This window comes from Schistocerca nitens, chromosome 1 (genome assembly GCF_023898315.1).
Source record: "Schistocerca nitens isolate TAMUIC-IGC-003100 chromosome 1, iqSchNite1.1, whole genome shotgun sequence".
In the NCBI taxonomy this organism is placed as follows: Eukaryota; Metazoa; Arthropoda; class Insecta; order Orthoptera; family Acrididae; genus Schistocerca; species Schistocerca nitens.
Window position 1 is genome coordinate 9,036,853 of NC_064614.1, and position 24,622 is coordinate 9,061,474.

The following is a 24,622-nucleotide window of genomic DNA, read 5'->3' on the forward strand; positions in this document are numbered from 1 at the left end:
AAAGTGATACCATTCCAGCTCGATACCGGGGCTGCAGTTTCACTGATCAATCACGACACGTACAAACAGCTGAGCACACCTCCGTTGCGTGCCGCAAATGTTAAGTTAAGTAGTTATTCCGGTCAAGAAATCCCTGTGTTAGGACAGTGCAGCCGTCTTGCAACATACAAGAGACAAACAAACCTTTTGTCATTTTACGTCCTTCGTTCTTCTTCTGCAGTGAACTTGTTTGGTTTCGATTTATTTCAGTTGTTTAACTTGTCTATAGTAAATCAGGTACTATCAGTGAACCAGACTGTGACTTCAGACAGTGTTTCTCGTCTATGAGAAGAATTTGCAGACATTTTTGCACCGGGCCTTGGTTGCGCTAAGAACTATAAAGCATGTTTGGAACTGAAAGTAAACGCGCAACCGAAATTTTTCAGAGCGCGCAACGTTCCCCACGCATTGCGTGATGAAGTCGCAAAAACATTACACGATTTGGAATCACAAGGTGTGATTGAACGCGTGCAGGCTTCTCTCTGGGCATCACCCTTAGTAATCTTGCCAAAACCTTCCGGAAAATTGAGACTTTGTGTGGACTTCAAGGCAACAGTGAATCCACAACTAGTGATTGCAACTTTTCCTTTACCCCGCCCGGAAGATCTTTTTGACAAACTGTGCCCGGGTAAATATTTTTCGAAGTTGGACCTAGCAGATGCGTACTTGCAAATACTGGTGGACGAAGATTCCCAGAGCGTTTTGGTGGTTAACACGCATCTTGGTTTGTATCGATTCAAACGACTGCCATTTGGGTGTGCATCCGCCCCTGCATTGTTTCAGCAGTATCTACAAACTGTTTGTGCGTTGGTCCCTACTGCAGCAAACTATCTGGACGATACTGTGATCTCTGGAAAGACGGAAGAAGAACATTTAGCCAATCTCAGAACATTATTTCAGGTCTTGCGACAAAATAGTCTTCGTTTGCGGAAGGACAAATGTGTGTTTTTTGCTCGTGACTTGCCCTACCTGGGACATGTAATCAATGCCCAAGGCATACATCCCAGTCCCGAGCACCTCCGTGCCATACAAGACTTGCCTTCGCCGCAGAATTTGAAGCAGCTACAGAGTATGCTGGGAAAAATCAACTTTCACCATAAATATGTGTGCCATGCCTCTTCCATTTCAGCTCCGCTTCATCGCTTACGCCGTAATGGTGTTCCGTTCGTCTGGACAACGGAATGTGAACGCGCCTTTCGCCAGTTGAAATCGGCGTTGCTTTCCAATACTTGCCTTACGCCATTCGATCCCCAGAAACCCCTTTTGTTGATGGTAGATGCATCGGATTTCGGGATCGGTGCTGTGCTTGCGCACAAATATGGATCGCATGATCGCCCTATTGCCTTTGCGTCCAAATTGCTCTCGTCTGCGCAAAGAAATTATTCACAGATCGAGAAAGAAGCATTAGCTCTCGTATTTGGTGTTACAAAGTTTCATGATTTCTTGTATGGTCGTCACTTTACCATCATCACTGACCACAAACCTTTGACATCGCTTTTTCATCCGAACAAGCCTGTGCCTCCACGTACGGCGCAGAAATTCATTCGCTGGTCTATTTTCCTCTCGCAGTACCGCTACGATATCTTGTATCGGTCCACTGCTAAGCACGGAAACGCCGATGCGTTGTCCCGTTTGCCTGTTGCTGAGGATAGGGCATTCGATTCCTCCGAACTTGCTTGCATGTTCATTGATGCGGAAACCGATGTCGTGGTCGAATCGTTTCCGATTGATTTTCGTCGTGTAGCTACAGCCACAGCTGCCGACCCTGTCCTGGCTACCGTTCTGCGTTTTGTTGCCACGCAATGACCCTTGTCAAAGTCACGGATCGAGGATCCGTTGGTTCGCCGATTTTTTGCTCACAAGGAGAGACTTTTTGTTTGACGTGGTGTTTTGCTGTTGCGTTCTGATAATGATCAGTCCAGGGTTGTGGTCGCACGTTCGTTACAGTCCTCTGTCTTACAGCTTCTCCACCAAGGACATTGGGGTATAGTGAGAACGAAACAACTTGCTCGTCAGCACTGTAACTGGTTCGGAATCGATGCCGCGATTACGAATATGTGCTTTTCTTGCATGGTGTGTGCCGAACAACAATCAGCCCCACCGCAGAAATTCTTTGGATGGCCAAAAGCCACTTCACCTTGGCAACGATTACACATAGATTTTGCTGGTCCATTCTGGAATGCTCGATGGTTGGTTGTGGTCGATTCATTCAGTAATTTTCCTTTTGTTGTCCGGATGTCTTCCACGACTTCATCTGCCACCATCCAAGTGTTATCTGCTATTTTTTGCATTGAAGGTATTCCAAAGACTATTGTTTCCGACAATGGCCCACAATTCATGTCCGCAGAATTTCAGTCCTTCTGCAAGGCCAATGGTATTCAACATCTGATGTCCGCACCATTTTCGCCACAGTCCAACGATGCCACTGAACGATTGGTCAGGACTTTCAAGTCACAGATGTTGAAGTTAAAAGAGTCGCATTCTCGGGAGGACGCGTTGTTGCTCTTTTTGTCCTCGTATCGCTCTCAGCCCCGAGATGGTCGCTCGCCGTCTGAGTTGCTCCACGGTCGTCATCATCGAACCTTGATGTCTTTGCTACATCCGCCGCATCAGGTTCCTGTGCAGCGGCAGACACCTGCTTTTGCTCCACGCGACGTTGTCTACTATCGTCACTACCGAGGTTCACGTCGTTGGCTCGAAGGGCGCATTCTTCTCTGCCTCGGACGCACTATGTTTCTGGTTTTGGGGGCCTCTGGTGAGGTGCGCCAGCATCTCAACCAGCTGCGCCTTTGTCGTCGCATGGGATCTGCTTCTTGCCGTCTGCTTTCGGCTACGGTGCCGTCCGGTCAGTGCCCTGGGGACCCATCTACTGGCTCGCCTCAGCCCCAGGTGTTACCGACGCTGCCTTCCATTTTGCCCCATGGCGACGTGCCGCCGCCGCCGCCGCCTGTTCTCCCGCCGGCGACGCCCGCAGTGGACGCGTCGCTGCAACCGCCAGGCGCCTCCCTGGGTCAGGCGCCGCCGATCGCTTCCCGTGACCAGTTGTCCTCAGACATCGAACTCTTGCCCGCTCCGGACCATATGTCGTCTTCGCCCGTCGGGTGCCCCGGCCCGATGGAGGTCAACCATTCAGCCCCTCCTGTCTCTCTGTGGGCGCATACACCGCATGTTGGTGTGCACCCTGGAGCAGGTTTTAGGCGTTTCCTAGCTCCCTGCAGACCGAATGGCAGGGTGCAGGTGGCACAGCCTCGACTGTTGTTAGGCTCCCCACCTCGTCGCATACGTCAACATGGGGTCCTCCCCATGGCGGGCGGAAGCCTTATGCCACAACCGTTCGCCAATTTGCGGGGGAGGAATGTGGTGTCACCACCAGACACCACACTAGGTGGTAGCCTTTAAATCGGCCGCGGTCCGTTAGTATACGTCGGAACCGCGTGTCGCCACTGTCAGTGATTGCAGACCGAGCGCCGCCACACGGCAGGTCTAGAGAGACTTCCTAGCACTCGCTCCAGTTGTACAACCGACTTTGCTAGCGATGGTTCACTGACAAAATAAGCTCTCAGTTGCCGAGACGATAGTTAGCATAGACTTCAGCTACGTCATTTGCTACGATCTAGCAAGGCGCCATTATCAGTTGCTATTAATATTGTGAATCATGTAACGGCAAGACCGACGTTCACCATTAATCGATTAAAGTTAAGTATTCCACCAGCTATGTCCATTTTTTCTAAGTTCTAATTTCCTTGTCCTGTTCCAGAGCTCATGCCAGCCTGCGTGAGCTAAAACGTGGGCCTTTCGGCTTCCTCTAGTATTCCTGGGTTGGCTCTCTTGCCAATCCACAACACTGCTCATAGCTGTTCAACAGTAAACCATTGTAGCAGTTAGCTGATTTTGTCTGCAAACTATTAATGAGGCTTATCAACATTTAACAATAGTGAACAGGCCATATAATTGTGCACTATTGGGGGTTTGTGAACAGTGAAAGTAAAGAAATGTGAAACACAGCTGTGCAATTGCAGCTACATTAAATACAGTAGTCATTGTTGAACTTCCATCCCCCATTTTTCAGCCAGTATAAAAGTACTGTATGTCGAAGCCAAGGACTATCAACAAAGAAATAAAGCAGGTGAATGTCACACTGTGGTGCACAAAACTGAGTACATGGCTGTACAAAATTTTTTAAGAGTTTGTAGAGGTAAAATCACATTGCCCAGACTTTCTGTATAGTTCATTTTAGGCCATACATTATTATTTATGAAATGTAACCAGTCTATCTAATATCTAAATTGTATTTAAAGTTGGGAGCAGAATGATATCTCTTTTCATTCTTGCAATATTGGTTGTTATATCCATGGAAGGGTCACTCGCGGCGCACCCGCATCCTTTCCTGTGCACCGGGAATAAAATGGTCATAAAAATCGTCGTATCTCATAAACGTTTCAAGACATCGAAACGACATTCTTTGGGAATGACAACACACAGAAAGGACCATTTTATCGTGTGATTAACACTCGATACATTTTTGTCGAACATGTGAGCAGAGCAAAAACAAGACTCCCTACAAATTACACAGTGAGGTTTTGTCAGAATTTTCATAGTCAAACAAAGAGAGAAACAGGCAAATAGCGTATCGAAGTGATCAGCATGAGGTCTAGTTTTGCTTGAAAATATTTAATTGCCTCAAAGTAATCAGGATAATTGAGTAAAACATAATCACCGAGCAGAGGAAAAATCGAAATATTCCACAAAAAACTGCTGCAAGCTATGTAAATGAAGTGTCAAAATGTTTATCTGTTCAAGGCCTAGCTATTTTGCATATAAAAAGATACATTGGTGCAATATTTAAAAGTAAAAAGGCTTCCTTCGAATCAAGTACTAAAGTTAGAATTGTTGAGAAAAGAAGATGTTAGCATGGCAAATGAGGTGCCAATAAGAATACAACTGAGAAACATCAAATGTTTCTCTAGTACTCCTTATTTCATAGTTTAGACAAATAATTTCACGAAATGTTTGACTTTGTTCTCAAAAATCGTGTACGCTTTACTTAGACTTGGCCTTAATATTTACTGCTGATGAATTACATTCGCAACAATCGAGTATCAGTAAAATTTCATGGTTACTGATTGTATTTTATTACGAATTTAATGTGTGTGATATACTGAGATAGGTATATACACACTTATAGATCAAGTACTTTGACAAGAACTTACAAATATACTTGGCAATGCAGTGTAATCAGTGTACATAAAACTTAGTATACAGAATTGCAGCTGAGTCAGTTAAAATTTAAGAAACAGCCGAGAACCGAACCCATGTCCGTTAATCAACCACCCTTGTCAATCGAGTACGCTACTTTACACCACAGATAACTCCATGACACTATCTGCATTCTTTGTATTTAAGGTAGTTAGTCATTCTTCCGCATTAAAAGTTCTTGATCATGTAAAAAACATTCATCTTCAATTTACTGATGAGAAAGTTGAACGCTACTCTGCTCATTTACGTTTATTTGAAAAATTTGTCTGGTGATCTTCATAGTTGATGATAAAAATTATGAAATTCTCAATGAAGATTCCTCTCTTCGGAAATTTCATGCACAGCATTCCTTTTTGCTTTATTTACCATTGTAAAGCTAATTTTGTTCATTTACTCTTGAGCTACAGTATTCTACAGTTTAGGGTGCCGTTTTGTTGAAATAGCTGGTTGGCTCTACATAGCCATCTTGTAGCGGGTGATTGTCGCTCACATGCAGGAGACACAAACTTTTCACCCAATGCGGCTGCTTTTAGCTGGAGTGTTGCGTATCCAGGAATCCCTCGCTGTCAGTCACTTCTGATGCTTACGTAGGACACAGCCTAAATGACTTCAGTTTGACTCTGGATAAAGTTTTTGACTGTGAAAAAAGTTTTCCACAGCTGCAACTGCCTTGTCACCACTGGTGGAATGCTATCCACACAATGTTCCTTCAGTTTTCGGAAGAGTGAGAAATACTGTGTGTTATTTCCGGCAAATAATATGGATGAGGTAAGATTTCATCTCTTGAGCACTGCGAGCAGGCACATTGTTATGCAGGAGTCACATATGTTTCACAATCTCTCCTCAGCCTAATAGTTGGTTAACATCATTTCCCACTCATCACAAAAGAGAGACAGTATAACCTTCCCAGAGAAGGACTTCATCTTTGTCTTCCTTGGTGGAGAAAAATCTGTGTGTTTCCATTTTTCACTTCTTTTTTTCATTATGGACTGTAAGGGTGAACCCAACATTGATTCACAGTGATTGTTGTTGTTGTTGTTGTTGTGGTCTTCAGTCCTGAGACTGGTTTGATGCAGCTCTCCATGCTACTCTATCCTGTGCAATGTTCTTCATCTCCCAGTACCTACTGCAACCTACATCCTTCTGAATCTGCTTAGTGTATTCATCTCTTGGCCTCCCTCTACGATTTTTACCCTCCACGCTGCCCTCCAATACTAAATTGGTGATCCCTTGATGCCTCAGAACATGTCCTACCAACCAATCCCTTCTTCTGGTCAAGTTGTGCCACAAACCTCTCTTCTCCCCAATCCTATTCAATACTTCCTCATTAGTTATGTGATCTACCCATCTAATCTTCAGCATTCTTCTGTAGCACTACATTTCGAAAGCTTCTATTCTCTTCTTGTCCAAACTAGTTATCGTCCCTGTTTCACTTCCATACACGGCTACACTCCATAAAAATACTTTCCGAAACGACTTCCTGACACTTAAATCTATACTCGATGTTAGCAAATTTCTCTTCTTCAGAAACGCTTTCCTTGCCATTGCCAGTCTACATTTTATATCCTCTCTACTTCGACGATCATCAGTTATTTTGCCCCCCAAATAGCAAAACTCTTTTACTACTTTAAGTATCTCATTTCCTAATCTAATTCCCTCAGTATCACCTGACTTAATTCTACTACATTCCATTATCCTCATTTTGCTTTTGTTGATGTTCTTCTTATATACTCCTCTCAAGACACTGTCCATTCCATTCAACTGCTCTTCCAAGTCCTTTGCTGTCTCCGACAGAATTATAATGTCATCGGCGAACCTCAAAGTTTTTATTTCTTCTCCATGGATTTTAATACCTACTCCGAATTTTTCTTTTGTTTCCTTTACTGCTTGCTCAATATACAGATTGAATAACATCGGGGAGAGGCTACAACCCTGTCTCACTCCTTTCCCAACCACTGCTTCCCTTTCATGCCCCTCGACTCTTATAACTGTCATCTGGTTTCTGTACAAATTGTAAATAGCCTTTCGCTCCCTGTATTTTACACCTGCCACCTTTAGAATTTGAAAGAGTATTCCAGTCAACATTGTCAAAAGCTTTCTCTAAGTCTACAAATGCTAGAAACGTAGGTTTGCCTTTCCTTAATCTTTCTTCTAAGATAAGTCGTAAGGTCAGTATTGCCTCACGTGTTCCAGTATTTCTACGAAATCCAAACTGATCTTCCCCGAGGTCGGCTTCTACTAGTTTTTCCATTCGTCTGTAAAGAATTCGTGTTAGTATTGTTCAGCTGTTGCTTATTAAACTGATTGTTCGGTAATTCTCACATCTGTCAACACCTGCTTTCTTTGGGATTGGAATTATTATATTCTTCTTGAAGTCTGAGGGTATTTCGCCTGTTTCATACATCTTGCTCACCAGATGGTAGAGTTTTGTCAGGACTGGCTCTCCCAAGGCCGTCAGTAGTTCCAATGGAATGTTGTCTACTCCGGGGGCCTTGTTTCGACTCAGGTCTTTCAGTGCTCTATCAAACTCTTCACGCAGTATCACATCTCCCATTTCATCTTTATCTACATCCTCTTCCATTTCCATAATATTGCCCTCAAGTGCATCGCCCTTGTATAGACCCTCTATATACTCCTTCCACCTTTCTGCTTTCCCTTCTTTGCTTAGAACTGGGTTTCCATCTGAGCTCTTTATGTTCATACAAGTGGTTCTCTTATCTCCAAAGGTCTCTCTAATTTTCCTGTAGGCAGTGTCTATCTTACCTCTAGGGAGATAAGCCTCTACATCCTTACATATGTCCTCTAGCCATCCCTGCTTAGCCATTTTGCACTTCCTGTCGATCTCATTTTTGAGACGTTTGTATTCCTTTTTGCCTGCTTCATTTATTGCGTTTTTTTATTTTCTCCTTTCATCAATTAAATTCAATATTTCTTCTGTTACCCAAGGATTTCTACTAGCCCTCGTCTTTTTACCTACTTGATTCTCTGCTGCCTTCGCCTTCACTACTTCATCCCTCAAAGCTACCCATTCTTCTTCTAATGTATTTCTTTCCCCCATTTGTGACAATTGTTCCCTTATGCTCTCCCTGAAACTCTGTACAACCTCTGGTTTAGTCAGTTTATCCTGGTCCCATCTCCTTAAATTCCCACCTTTTTGCAGTTTCTTCACTTTTAATCTACAGGTCATAACTAATAGATTGTGGTCAGAGTCCACATCTGCCCCTGGAAATGTCTTAAAATTTAGAAGCTGGTTCCTAAATCTCTGTCTTACCATTATATAATCTATCTGATACCTTTTAGTATCTCCAGGATTCTTCCATGTATACAACCTTCTTTCACGATTCTTAAACCAAGTGTTAGCTATGATTAAGTTGTGCTCTGTGCAAAATTCTACCAGGCGGCTTCCTCTTTCATTTCTTAGCCCCAATCCATATCCACCTACTACGTTTCCTTCTCTCCCTTTTCCTACACTCTAATTCCAGTCACCCATGACTATTAAATTTTCATCTCCCTTCACTATCTGAATAATTTCTTTCATTTCATCATACATTTCTTCAAATTCTTCATCATCTGCAGAGCTTGTTGGCATATAAACTTGTACTACTGTAGTAGGTGTGGGCTTCGTATCTATCTTGGCCACAATAATGCGTTCACTATGCTGTTTGTATTAGCTTACCCGCATTCCTATTTTCCTATTCATTATTAAACCTACTCCTGCATTACCCCTATTTGATTTTGTGTTTATAACCCTGTAGTCACCTGACCAGAAGTCTTGTTCCTCCTGCCACCGAACTTCACTAATTCCCACTATATCTAACTTTAACCTATCCATTTCCCTTTTTAAATTTTCTAAACTACCTGCCCGATTAAGGGATCTGACATTCCACACTCCGATCCGTAGAACGCCAGTTTTCTTTCTCCTGATAATGACATCCTCTTGAGTAGTCCCCGCCCGGAGATCCGAATGGGGGACTATTTTACCTCCGGAATATTTTACCCAAGAGGACGCCATCACCATTTAATCATACAGTAAAGCTGCACGCCCTCGGGAGAAATTACGGCCGTAGTTTCCCCTTGCTTTCAGCCGTTCGCAGTACCAGCACAGCAAGGCCGTTTTGGTTATTGTTACAAGGCCAGATCAGTCAATCATCCAGACTGTTACCCTTGCAACTACTGAAAAGGCTGCTGCCCCTCTTCAGGGACCACACGTTTGTCTGTCCTCTCAACAGATACCCCTCCATTGTGGTTGTACCTACAGTACAGCTATCTGTATCGCTGAGGCACGCAAGCCTCCCCACCAACGGCAAGGTCCATGGTTCATGGGGGGTCACAGTGATTAGACGGCAGAAAAACTCTCATCCAACACTCATTCAAGGGGAGGAGAGTGTGACATCTGCAGTGAAAATGTCACACTCTCCTCCCCTTGAATGAGTGTTAAAATATGAGGAACCCATCAAGCCTATGTTTTTGTCATTGTCATTCATATAGTATCACATGCACTGATGCTTAGCTAATGCCAATCTAATAATTATTTGGGTTATAACGCACCTACCAAATAGTATTACAACTTACACTTTGCAAGACCCTTGGTTAGTTTATCAGAGATGATATGCTGCTCCGTGGTTGTGCTTTCAAATCTTTGAGACCACAATGAAACAATCTTCTCAAACTCTCCCAATGTCTACAGTGTTTGCTCATTATCATCGTACCTAATCACAATAAATTTCGATCCTCTACATTCCTTGACAACACAAATGCAAATCACAAACTATTCCATGCATAGCCACAGTGCTCACCACAGTATTGCTTCTTTCCACTACAGCAACACCGCCAAGTGATGCAACTTGGAAAGAAACACATTAACAACAGAAAAACAAACTGCACTTTCAATACTTGCACTAAATAGCTGAACCACCTTGAAGCAAACAAAACTACACCCCTTCATCAATTTCCAAGTCAGTTTCAAGTAGTACTGTGTGGCATTGGCACACCTTAGCTCACATTCAATGTGGACCCCTTGCATAATGAATGGTCCTATGTGACTGTCAAAGGTGCAGGTTAATCCCATACAGAAGAAGAGAGAAATAGAAGAAACGTGCACAATTATATACCAATATCTTAAATGCTGGTCTGCTATACGATCCTTGAGCACACCCTCAGCACAAATACAATGAGTTCCCTAGAGAGAGAAGATCTTTCCACAATTCCAAAAGGATTTAGAAACTAGTCCACACTTTTCACATATGATATCCTACAAATGGTGAGTGCAGACCAATGGCAAGATTCTGTATCTCTAGATTTCCAGAAAGTGTTCAATGGGGTACCACGCTACAGAATATTAACAAAGGTCTGAGCACACAGAATAGGTTCTCAAATATACGAGTGGCTCGAAAACTTTTATACCGAGAGAACTAAGGACACTAGTAGCTGAATGTAACTTCGGAAGTGCCACATCGAAGTGTCACAGGAGTACTCCTGTCCTCCACGTACATCTGCCAGAAAACATAGGCAGCTACCTGAAACTATTCGCCCGCAAAGCTGTTGTGTACAGAAAACTGATGTCACTGGGTGGGTGTAGGAGGATTAGGGATGACTTGGACAGAATTTCTTTTTGGTGCAATGAATAGCAAGACTGCTTCAAAGGTGAATGAATGTAAGTTAAATTGGATGAGTAGGAGATATATTTCTTTGCTGCCTTAATACAATGTTAATGGTATGTTACTCCACTCAGTCTCATGTGTCAGCTATTTAGCTATCCAGTTACAAAACAGCATGAAATGTAGTGAGAACATAAGGTTAGTCGTAGAGAAGGCATATACTGGGACTAAAACAGTTTACTCTTAGTTTTGTGAATGTGCAGCACATCTATAAAAGACACCATGTTCAGGAAGCATGTGTGATTCACTCCTCAATACTGCTCAAGTATTGAAACCCCCATTTGATCGGATTTTGGGTCGACATTGAAGCAATTCAGAGGCACGTTGCTAGATGTGTTAGCAGTCAATTTTAACAATATGAGTATGTGGAAATGGAGCAATATGAGAGTTTTATGAAAATGGTTTGCCCAAAATTTAATGAGAATCCTAGGAGCGAAGAGCAAGAGCTTTTCATGACCTGGTATTGAGAAAGTTTAGAGAATCAGCATTTGTGACAGCCTGTAGAAGGGCTCTACTGTCTCCAAACTTGAGTAAGGAAAAAAATAAGGGAAACTGGAGCTCATACCGATACCGTCCCTCATTCAATTTGCGAGTGGAACGTGAGAGAGAATGACTAGCAAAGCACCCTCCAACATGCATTGTAAATTATGTAGATGCTCATTATATTCCATATCTTACATTCTTGGTTATTTCCGAAAGTGATCACCAAATTGCATTCAAACTGCATTCTTTCTTCTCTGTTTTGATATGCTCTGTTCACTTATTACAATTATGACTTCTAGTATCATCAAGAATACTTTTATTTTCCTTGGTCCCACCTTGTACTGTTGTGATTTCTTACAGCAGATCGTCAATATGTATGGTAAGTGAGAAAATGAATAGTCCAACTATATGGATTCATATATTTACCTGTGGATCGTAAAAGGATGCTCCTTACCTGCAACACCTGGTGTTGGGCTGCCCACAGCAGTATTACCAGCATCAGAGGTGGAAGCCTGACAAGCAAAAGAAAAGAAGCAAATAACAAAATAATCTTTTTTATTTGAAGATCTCTGACCTGACGAATATATTCATCAAGGCTTTATTAATACTTAATTAGAGTACCGAACTACTCTAAATCATTAAACATTACAAATATATCAACATGTGAAACATCTATTGCATCTAGGTACAAACACACACGTTAAAATGTTACAAAAATCATTTGTTGTTTTCTTTTAGATTATGTTGTTCTGCAGTACACTCGTTAGTGCCCATGTCTCAATAATTAAAAACACACAGCAAGTTAATTAAGTAACAAAATAATGATTCTAGGCCGCACCTCCAAAGCGAAACAAAGTTGGTCCATTGTAATATGAGACACAATTTAGGTCGAATGAATGACGATACAACTACAGTAGTTTGGTTCGAGTCTTAAGCTTAGCAGTTAAGCTTTACCAGGTAGCCATTGCTATGTGTCAGGCACTCTGTCCGCATTTATATGGGTACCATTCCTTTTTCACATGCTTTGTCTGGTTTGAATTGATTGCTTATTTTTCTTTGATCTGATAAGTGCCGTTCTCTTTCTTATAGGTGTTTACGTCACTCTAAGCTGAAAATGCATTACTGTACTGTGTCATGCGTTTGTTTGTCGCATTCTGAGTGTTTACGGCCTGTCGGCTCTTTAGTATATTACATTCTGCACAGAAATTAGAGTCATCTTAAATTTAAAAATCTAGTCAATTGCCATGCTTCATTTCTGACTGTATCACTATCAGGCATAAGAATAATACAAATATAAACATGACATGATATGTATATTCTTCCACATTTGCTGTTGTCTCACTCTAGTTTCGTAGTTTATTAGGCACACAGGATTTAAATGAGATAGCAGCAAACACGAAAGAATACATGGAAAAATGTTTATATTCGTATTATTCTTATGGTGAGAGAATACTGCATGTGATTCACAATTCATAAAAGTTCCTATTAGCAACTACCTCTTCTCACAGGTAGGAAAAAATTCAGGACATAGAGTTGGCCACATTGACAAACATCCCAAACAGTCTTGCCAGTCGGATTTTCGTAGTACATTGAAATGCCTCTTTAATTTATTTACTGACGCAGAGGTTTTGGCGCCAGTAATTATCTTTGTGCCTGCAAAGCATGCCTAAGTAGTGCTACATATATTCGACGGCAGAAGTTAGTTGTGGCGGCACCTACCAACATTTCTCAGAACTTCCACTTACTTTGCACTCGATTCTAAGCCGCAGGCTGTTTTCTGGATTACAAAAACCGGAAAAAGAGTGTGGCTTAGATTCGAGTAAATACGGTATACGTGAAATAGACCTGGAGACACCTAAAGGTTTCAGATTGATTATATAATAGTTATACAGAGATCCAGGTTTTAAATTGTAAGACATTTCCAGGGGCCGATGTGGACTCTGACTACAATTTATTGATTATGAACTGTAGATTAAAACTTAAGAAACTGCAAAAAGGTGACATTTTAAGAAGGTGGGACTTGGGCAAACTGAAAGAACCAGAGGTTGTAGAGAATTTCAGAGAGAGCGTTAGGGAACGACTGACAAGAATGGAGGAAAGAAATATAGTAGAAGAAGAATGGGTAGCTTTGAGAGACGAAATAGTGAAGGCACCAGAGGGCTAGTAGAAATCCTTGAGTAACAGAAGAGATACGACATTTAATCAGCAATGAATGAAGCAGGCGAAAAGGAGTAAGAGAGAGAGAGAGAGAGAGAGAGAGAGATAATGACAGTGCAAAATGGCTAGGCAGGAATGGCTAGAGGACAAATGTAAGGATGTTGAAGTGTATATCACAAGGGGTACGACAGATACTGCCTACAGGAAAATTGAAGAGATCTTTGGAAAAAAGAGAACCACCTATATGAATATCAAGAGCTCAGATAAAAAACCAGTCCTAAGCAAAGAAGGGAAAGCAGAAATGTGGAAAGAGTATATACAGGGTCTATACAATGGTGATGTACTTGAGGGCAATATTATGGAAATGGAAGGGGACATAGAGGAAGATGAGAAGGGATATATAATACTGGATGAAAAACGTGACAAAGCACTGAAAGACTTAAGTCAAAACAAGACCCTGGCAGTAAAGCTACTGATAGCCTTGGGAGAGCCAGCTATGACAAAACTCTTCCACCTGGTGGGCAAGATGTATAAGACATCAGACACTTCAAGACGAATTTGATAACCCAACTCCAAAGAAAGCAGGTGACAACAGGTGTGAAAATAACTGAACTATCAGTTTAATAAGTCATAGCTGCAAAATAATAACACAAATACTTTACAGAAAAATGGAAAAACTGGTAGAAACTGACCTAGGGGAAGATCAGTTTGGATTCCGCAGAAATGTAGAAACACGCAAGGCAATACTGACCCTACGACTTTTCACAGAAGATAGGTTAGGGAAAGGCAACCCAAGATTTATAGCGTTTGTAGATTTAGAGAAAGCTTTTGAAAATGTTGACTGGAATACTCTCTGAAATTCTAAAGGTGGCAGGGGTAAAATACAGGTAACAAAAGGCTATTTACAATTTGTACAGAAACCACATGGAAGTTGTTAAGTGTCAAGTGGCACGAAAGGGAAGCAGTGGTTGATAAAGGAATGAGACAGGGTTGTAGCCTATTCCTGATGTTATTCACTCTATATATTGAGCAACAGTAAAGGAAACAAAAGAAAAATTTGGAGTAGGAATTAAAGTCCAGGGGGAAGAAATAAAAGCCTTGAGGTTTGCGATGACATTGTAATTTTGTCAGAGCCAGCAAAAGACTTGGAAGAGCAGTTGAACAGAATGGACAGGATTGTGAAAGGAGGATATAAGATGAACATCAACAAAAGCAAAATGATGATAATGGAATGTAGTCGAATTAAATCACATGATACTGAGGGAACCAGATTAGGGAATGAGACACCTTAAAGTAGTAAACGAGTTTTCCTACTTTGGAAGCAGAACAACTGATGACTGTTGAAGTAGAGAGGATATAAAAGTAGACTGGCAATGGCAAGGAAAGTGTTCTGAAGAGAAATCTGTTAACATCAAGAACAGATTTGTCAGGATGCCTTTTCTGAAAGTAAATAAAAATGCCATGTGACTAGGGCCTTCCGTCGGGTAGACAGTTCGCCAGGTTCAAGTCTTTCGATTTGACGCCACTTCAGCAACTTGCACATCAATGGGGATGAAATAATGATGATTAGGGCAACAACACCCAGTCCCTGAGCGAGAAAATCTCCGAGCCAACAGGGAATCAAACCTGGGCCCTTAGGATTTTTCTGAAAGTATTTGTATGGAGTATAGCCATGTATCGATGTGAAACATGGACGATAAATAGTTTAGACAAGAAGAGAATAGAAGTTTTCAAATGTGGTGTTACAGAACAATGCTGAAGATTAGATGGGTAGACCATGTAACTAACAAGGAGGTACTGAACAGAATTGGGAGAAGATAAATTTGTGATACAACCTGACCAAAAGAAGGGATTGGCTGGTAGGACACATTCTGAGGCACCAAGAGATCACCAATGTAGTGCTGGGGGGGGGGGGGGGGGGGGCATGTGAGGTAAAAATTGGAGAGGGAGATAAAGAATGAATACAGTAGGCACATTCAGAGAGATGTAGGTTGCTGTAATTTCTCAGATATGAAGAGGGTTGCACAGGATAGACTAGCATAGAGAGCTGCATCAAACCAGTCTTTTGACTGAAGATGATGACAACAACAACAATAAGCCTACTACTACTACTACTACTACTACTACTACTACTCATATTACGAGATAACTGGAAAAGCAAGTAAAATATAGTTAGAGTGCAAAAGTTAGGGATATTTTATTTCTGTGCCACTTACCTGTTTAGTCACAGGTACCATTTCGACATTTTTATTTCGTTCTCTCTGTTCTATTTTCAGTGTAAGGTACAATGTCCTTATGGGGAAATAAACTGCCTGAGGGAACATTCGACCAATCTGGAAATGAATTAATTAATTAAATGTAACAATATTTGTCACAACAACTTTCACACATAGCACAGCATACACGTAACAACTGTAAATAAATAAATAAATAAATAAATAAATGCTGCAAAGAATTAAAAGGAACAATATTTCAATTATTTTAAAAACTTAGGCAAATTATCACTTCATATAATAGAAAAGGAAATGTCACATTTCTAAGGAGGAGCACATTAATTATTTCTGTGAACAGAGAGCTGTTACACTATTAATAAAATTACCATATTTACCCAATTACAAGACAAGGGTTTTTCTCAAATCTGTCCTTCAAAAAATACAGGGTCACCTTACATTCACAGATTGAACTACTGCTACTGAAGTCACTGTGTTTACATAGTGCAACTGATTAGGCAAAGGTTTTGTATTCCAAAGCAGCACTTCCTGCCAATTTACCACATCGAACTGTACCAAAAATAGCATTTTGGAGAGATCTTTAATGCCATCTACCGCTGGAACTGCATACTTTTGTAACAAGCAATTATAAATAAGAAAACGTTTAAATACAGCATATGTTACCTTCACGAGAAATTAAAACAAGATGGCAGGTACACGATTTGCTTCTGTTAGCGTATCGCACAACAGCAAACATGATCATAACTTCCAATAATATCATATAGATGATTACGCATGCATTATGAATAAAATAAGAATAGTTTATGTCTAATATTCAAGGTATTTTAAACCTTGTCTTTGCAGCTACAAGAAAACATATTTTGTCACCAAATCCATTTCATTTTACTGAAATAATAATAATAATAATAATAATAATAATAATAATAAAATCATCAGTGGTCTGTAATGAGAAATTTGAAATGTAGCTTACTTTCTAGATCAGAAAACAGTTTGTTACAAAAATGTTGATTTCATGTATGACAATTTATGACTGATTTTCATTCACATCGTGAAATGCCATTTGCTTGCATGTTTTCAAGGCAGTCCTTTGTTTGGCACTGTTGATTCCTAGCGGCAAACACAGGAGTACCTCAAAAACGTCCAAGCACGCAGTTTCCTGATGTGAACTAAAACCGGACAACAAATACCACAAGTAAAATCAACATTTTTTGTTATGAATTGTTTTATGATCTAGAAAGCAAGCCAAATTGTAAATATCTTTCATTACACACCACCAATTATGTTTTACTTCAATTTTTCAAAAAATGCATTTGGCGACAAAATGTGTACTTTCTTGTAGTTGCAATATTTATAAAGCAACTACGGACAATATGATCACACAAAGTTAGTATAACAAACTAAAATATAAAGAGCATTGTAAAGGAAAGCTATGGCTTCACAAATTGTAGTAAGGTAGGAACCTAATTTCACAGCTCAGGCTGTCAAAAATATTTGGCGGTTTATTTCTGACAATGTTGCGGTTTACATTGTTCGTGTGGGCCCTTAAACTGCCACTGTAGTAAGAGCACTGTTGATTTTTCGAAGTTGGTTACAGTGTTAATCCAAAGTTGTACGATTTCTGCCAATTCCACTATAGGAAGCTGACAGGACATTGTATACCTGTCATTTATGCTTATATTGGCAGTGCTGTAAGAACTGTAAATTGTAGGAAACAATAGAGGATGCAAACTACAGCTGTGACTCAGCTACGAAACATGGACCTACAAGTTCACAGTTCCCAACTGGTTCAAAAGACAACACAATGCTAACTTTAAATTAATGATGATTCATGAAGCCGAGGCCACAAACAATTGAGCAGAAGGATGAAAATTTGTTGTCGTAGATATGAATGTTCACAGGTGGCATCAAGACAAAGAATAAATTAATGATTATCAGTTCTACGTGCCAAACTCTGACGGGAAAAACATAGGGAAAATTTCATGATTTGGAGCAGCAGGTTGTCCAATATGTGCAAGAGAAACGTAATGAAGTCTTCCCGATTACTTGAGAAGTTATCCTAATGAATGTGCTGGACACACACAAGAATTTGCCAACTGCGTGTGTCATAGAATTCAAAGCAAGTAATGGTTAGTGCATGAGGATGAAAAAGAGGGCAAGACTTAACATTATGACGCATAACTACACTCACTCAGTGACTTCCCATGGCAAATGTAGGAAACTACTTGCATGTCAGCTTCATGTGGTCAATCTTAGGAAATTGCATGACTATTTGCTAAGTCATATGGGCAATACTGATCAGACCTTCTTATTTTGATATGCCTCCAAATGCTAGTGACCTATAATGAGTTCTAGAAATGAAATGAAATGAAATGACCATATGGTATTATTCGCCAGGTGGCCAAAATAACAGTAATGATGGGTACACTGGAAGAGGGAAGCAAGCATCCCCTCAATATGTGATTCTTTGCAGAAAAACGATATCAAAAGAAAAACTGCCTCCAGCGCAGATCAAAAGGGATGGATGATTACCTGAAGCTGGATTGGTCAAAGGTTGTTTCGACCAGAATACCAAGTTCTTTGCTTAAAAAAAGGAAAATGGTTGTGCTGGGTCCTTTCATGAAATTAAGAATCTGACAGCAAAGAACAACATAGATCTGGTAATAATTTCTGGTTGCACGACCTCGCAACTTCAAGTATTAAATGGACACTATATTGTGGCAGTTTTAGGTGGAAAGTGTTTTGAACTACGGTTGTGCACGATACCAAAAGAGGTCGGGCATTAACTATCACTGCCAACCAAAGCAAATAACTGCCGTGTGTCCACTACCAAATGCTTTGTGTTGCGGATTGCGTGTTTTCTTTTTCTTATTATGTACATCTACATCTAAATTTATACTCCGCAAGCCACCCAACGGTGTGTGGCGGAGGGCACTTTACGTGCCACTGTCATTACCTCCCTTTCCTGTTCCAGTCTCGTATGGTTCGCGGGAAGAACGACTGCCTGAAAGCCTCCGTACACGCTTGAGTCTCTCTAATTTTACACTCGTGATCTCCTCGGGAGGTATAAGTAGGAGGAATCAATATATTCGATACCTCGCCCAGAAACGCACCCTCTCGAAACCTGGACAGCAAGCTACACCGCCATGCAAAGCGCCTCTCTTCCAGAGTCTGCCACTTGAGTTTATTAAACATCTCCGTAACGCTATCACGGTTACCAAATAACCCTGTGACGAAACACGCTGCTCTTCTTTGGATTTTCTCTATCTCCTCCGTCAACCCGATCAGGTACAGATCCCACACTGATGAGCAATACTCAAGTATAGGTCGAACGAGTGTTTTGTAAGCCACCTCCTTTGTTGATGGACTACATTTTCTAAGCACTCTCCCAATGAATCTCAACCTGGTACCCGCCTTACCAACAATTAATTTTATATGATCATTCCACTTCAAATCGTTCCGCACGCATACTCCCAGATGTTTTACAGAAGTAACTGCTACCAGTGTTTGTTCCGCTATCATATAATCATACAATAAAGGATTCTTCTTTCTCTGTATTCGCAATACATTACATTTGTCTATGTTAAGGGACAGTTGCCACTCCCTGCACCAAGTGCCTATCCGCTGCAGATCTTCCTGCATTTCGCTACAATTTTCTAATGCTGCAACTTCTCTGTATACTACAGCATCATCCGCAAAAAGCCGCATGGAACTTCCGACACTATCTACTACGTCATTTACATATATTGTGAAAAGCAATGGTCCCGTAACACTCCCCTGTGGCACGCCAGAGGTTACTTTAACGTCTGTAGACGTCTCACCATTGATAACAACATGCTGTGTTCTGTTTGCTAAAAACTCTTCAATCCAGCCACACAGCTGGTCTGATATTCCGTAGGCCCTTACTTTGTTTATCAGGCGACAGTGCGGAACTGTATCTAACGCCTTCCGGAAGTCAAGAAAAATAGCATCTACCTGGGAGCCTGTATCTAATATTTTCTGGGTCTCATGAACAAATAAAGCGAGTTGGGTCTCACACGATCGCTGTTTCCGGAATCCATGTTGATTCCTACATAGTAGATTCTGGGTTTCCAAAAACGACACGATACTCGAGCAAAGAACATGTTCTACAATTCTACAACAGATCGACGTCAGAGATATAGGTCTATAGTTTTGCGCATCTGCTCGACGACCCTTCTTGAAGACTGGGACTATCTGTGCTCTTTTCCAATCATTTGGAACCCTCCGTTCCTCTAGAGACTTGCGGTACACGGCTGTTAGAAGGGGGTCAAGTTCTTTCGCTTACTCTGTGTAGAATCGAATTGGTATCCCGTCAGGTCCAGTGGACTTTCCTCCGTTGAGTGATTCCAGTTGCTTTTCTATTCCTTGGACACTTATTTCGATGTCAGCCATTTTTTTCGTTTGTGCGAGGCTTTAGAGAAGGAACTGCAGTGCGGTGTTCCTCTGTGAAACAGCTTTGGGAAAAGGTGTTTAGTATTTCAGCTTTACGCGTGTCATCCTCTGTTTCAATGCCATCATCATCCCGGAGTGTCTGGATATGCTGTGTCGAGCCACTTACTGATTTAACGTAAGACCAGAACTTCCGAGGATATTCTGTCAAGTCGGTACATAGAATTTTACTTTCGAATTCACTGAACGCTTCATGCATAGCCTTCCTTAAGCTAACTTTGACATCATTTAGCTTCTGTTTGTCTGAGAGGTTTTGGCTGCGTTTAAACTTGGAGTGAAGCTCTCTTTGCTTTCGCAGTAGTTTCCTAACTTTGTTGTTGTACCACGGTGCGTTTTTCCCGTCCCTCACAGTTTTACTCGGCACGTACCTGTCTAAAACGCATTTTACAATTGCCTTGAACTTTTTCCATAAACACTCAACATTGTCAGTGTCGGAACAGAAATTTTCGTTTAGATCTGTTAGGTAGCCTGAAATCTGCCTTCTATTACTCTTGCTAAACAGATAAACCTTCCTCCCTTTTTTTGTATTCCTATTAACTTCCATATTCAGGGATGCTGAAACGGCCTTATGATCACTGATTCCCTGTTCTGCGCATACAGAGTGGAAAAGTTCGGGTCTGTTTGTTATCAGTAGGTCCAAGATGTTATCTCCACGAGTCGGTTCTCTGTTTAATTGCTCGAGGTAATTTTCGGATAGTGCACTCAGTATAATGTCACTCGATGCTCTGTCCCTACCACCTGTCCTAAACATCTGAGTGTCCCAGTCTATATCTGGTAAATTGAAATCTCCACCTAAGACTATAACATGCTGAGAAAATTTATGTGAAATGTATTCCAAGTTTTCTCTCAGTTGTTCTGCCACTAATGCTGCTGAGTCGGGAGGTCGGTAAAAGGAGCCAATTATTAACCGAGCTCGGTTGTTGAGTGTAACCTCCACCCATAATAATTCACAGGAACTATCCACTTCTACTTCACTACAAGATAAACTACTACTAACAGTGACAAACACCCCACCACCGGTTGCATGCAATCTATCCTTTCTAAACACCGTCTGTACCTTTGTAAAAATTTCGGCAGAATTTATCTCGGGCTTCAGCCAGCTTTCTGTACCTATAACGATTTCAGCTTTGGTGCTTTCTATCAGCGCTTGAAGTTCCGGTACTTTACCAACGCAGCTTCGACAGTTGACAATTACAATACCGATTGCTGCTTGGTCCCCGCATGTCCTGACTTTGCCCCGCACCCGTTGAGGCTGTTGCCCTTTCTGTACTTGCCCAAGGCCATCTAACCTAAAAAACAGCCCAGCCCACGCCACACAACCCCTGCTACCCGTGTAGCCGCTTGTTGCGTGTAGTGGACTCCTGACCTATCCAGCGGAACCCGAAACCCCACCACCCTATGGCGCAACTCAAGGAATCTGCAGCCCACATGGTCGCAGAACCGTCTCAGCCTCTGATTCAGACCCTCCACTCGGCTCTGTACCAAAGGTCCGCAGTCAGTCCTGTCGACGATGCTGCAGATGGTGAGCTCTGCTTTCATCCCGCTAGCGAGACTGGCAGTCTTCACCAAATCAGATAGCCGCCGGAAGCCAGAGAGGATTTCCTCCGATCCATAGCGACACACATCATTGGTGCCGACATGAGCGACCACCTGCAGATGGGTGCACCCTGTACCCTTCATGGCATCCGGAAGGACCCTTTCCACATCTGGAATGACTCCCCCCAGTATGCACACGGAGTGCACATTGGTTTTCTTCCCCTCTCTTGCTGCCATTTCCCTAAGGGGCCCCATTACGCACCTGACGTTGGAGCTCCCAACTACCAGTAAGCCCACCCTCTGCGACCGCCCGGATCTTGCAGACTGAGGGGCAACCTCTGGAACAGGACAAGCAGCCATGTCAGGCCAAAGATCAGTATCAGCCTGAGACAGAGCCTGAAACCTGTTCGTCAGACAAAAGGGAGAGGCCTTCCGTTCAGCCCTCTGGAATGTCTTTCGCCCCCTACCACACCTTGAGACGACCTCCCACTCTACCACAGGTGAGGGATCAGCCTCAATGCGGGCAGTATCCCGGGCAACCACAGTCGTAGTCCGATCGCGGGATGCGTGGGATGAGCTGGCCGTCCCTGACAAACCCCCATCCGGACCCCCACAGTGATGCCCATTGGCAACAGCCTCAAGCTGTGTGACCGAAGCCAACACTGCCTGAAGCTGGGAGCGAAGGGATGCCAACTCATCCTGCATCCGAACACAGCAGTTGCAGTCCCTATCCATGCTAAAAACTGTTGTGCAAAGAACTTCTGAACTAATCTACAGAGAGCGCAAACAAATCGACAAAATTTAAACGGTTATTAAAATACAAGATTGCCTAGTAAATGCAGTAATGCTGCTACTTGCACACTGCCGACACACTGCTCGGCGGTGGAAGGAGACTACGCGATTTTACACTATTCAGGTACTAAAACGCGATGCTACAACTCTCAAATACTATAATACGCCCGAAATTTATGAATTAAACAATGCTAGTACCAAAAACACGCAAAGAAATTAAGAATTAAACTATGTAACAAATGAGTGAGCTAGGAGTATACGACTTGCTGCTGCAGCTGCTTATCCAACGGCGGCAGGGAGCACACTGTAAATGGACCGCAAGTAGAGGTGGTAAAGGGAAGGACTCCAGTTCGGAGAGAAGGGACCGCACGCGAACCGCAATTGTTAGCCGCGATCTGGGCCGCCGATGCGGGAGATGGACTGCCGCGGGCGGGAAAAGGAGACGGTAATTCGGATGCTCAGGGGAACTATGAATGTCTGCTGCGTAACTGGCGAGCAGTTGTGCACGTGTGATGTGCAGTGGAGGGACACCAGCTCCACCAGTACGCTGGTCACCGGACTCGCCCTAAAAGCTCCTGTCGCTAATCGAGCCCCACAATGGTGGACAGGGTCAAGTAAGTGCAATGCTCAAGGCGCTGCCGAACCATAAGCCACACTTCCATAGTCAATTCGGGATTGGACAAAGGCTCTGTAGAGCTGCAGCAGCGTACAGCAAACTGTAATCAAATTGGTGTTGCTCAGGCAACAGAGGATATTGAGGTGCTGCCAGCACTTCTGTTTAAGCTGACGAAGATGAGGGTGCCAAGTCAATCGAGCAACGAAAGCCGGTCCTAGGAATTGATTGGTCTCCACTGCAGTGAGTGGATCGTCAGTAAGGTAAAGTGTGGGTTCCGGATGAACGGTACGACACTGACAGAAGTGCATGACACACGACTTTGCAGCTGAAAACTGGAAGCCGTGGGCTAGAGCCCATGACTGCGCCTTGTGGGTAGCTCCGTGGAGACGCCGCTCAGCAACAACAGTACTGGAGCAGCAGTACGAAATGCAGAAGTCGTCTGCATACGAAGTAGGTGAGACAGAGGGCCCGACAGCTTCTGCCAGACGGTTAATGGCCACTAAAAATAGAAAGACACTCAATACAAAGCCCTGCGGGACTCCATTCTCCTGGATATGGATGGAACTAGGGGGGCCACCAACTTCGACACAGAAAGTACAGAGCGACAGGAAGTTTTGAATAAAAATCGGGAGTGGTCCCCGGAGACCCCACTCATACAATGTGGCAAGGATATGATGTCACCAAGTCGTGTCGTATGCTTTACGTAAGTCAAAAAAGACGGCAATCAGGTGTTGCCGTCTAGAAAAGGCTGTCAGGATGGCAGACTTGTTGGACACAAGTTTATCAGTGGTAGAGCGACCTTGGCGGAAACCGCCCTGACATGGAGCCAGCAAGCCACATGACTCCAGAACCCAACCCAACTGCCTACATACCATACATTCCAGCAGCTTACAAAGAACGTTAGTGAGGCTGATGGGCCGATAGCTATCCACATCAACCGGGTTTTTAAAAAGGTTTGAGCACCGGAATGATGGTGCTCTCACGCCACTGCGATGGAAAGACGCCATCGCACCAGATCCAGTTGAAGATGACGAGAAGATGTCTATTCTAGTCAGATGAGAGATGTTTAATCATCTGGCTGTGGATGCCATCAGGCCCAGGAGCTGTGTCGGTGCAATGTGCATGGGCACTGAGGAGCCGTTTAAAGGCTATGAGGTGCTCAAGGGAAGGGTGCCGCTTATGCCACTGTAGAGTTCGCCAATGCTCCTTAATTGCTTCAGCGACTTCCGGCGACCACCACGGGACTGCCTTATGCCTCGGGCACCCTAAAGAGTGAGGGATTGCGTTTTCTGCCGCAGAAACAATTGTGCTAGTCACCTGCTCAACCATCACATCGATGTTACCGTGTGGGGGAGATTCAGCGGTGACAGCAGAGGTGAAAGTTCCTC

At 42.7% G+C, this 24,622-nt stretch overlaps 1 protein-coding gene across 1 annotated transcript in view; it reads right to left on the minus strand.

Annotated features, from left to right (window-relative positions):
* The window catches only part of LOC126240282 (transformation/transcription domain-associated protein), a 491,514-nt gene that overhangs the window by 99,813 nt on the left and 367,079 nt on the right, over positions 1 to 24,622 (minus strand). The window contains exons 56-57 of the mRNA XM_049947913.1: positions 15,809 to 15,925; positions 11,890 to 11,947 (exon numbers count right to left, since the gene is read on the minus strand). Coding sequence (XP_049803870.1) covers positions 11,890 to 11,947; positions 15,809 to 15,925 — 175 coding nt within the window. The remainder of the gene's footprint in view (positions 1 to 11,889; positions 11,948 to 15,808; positions 15,926 to 24,622) is intronic.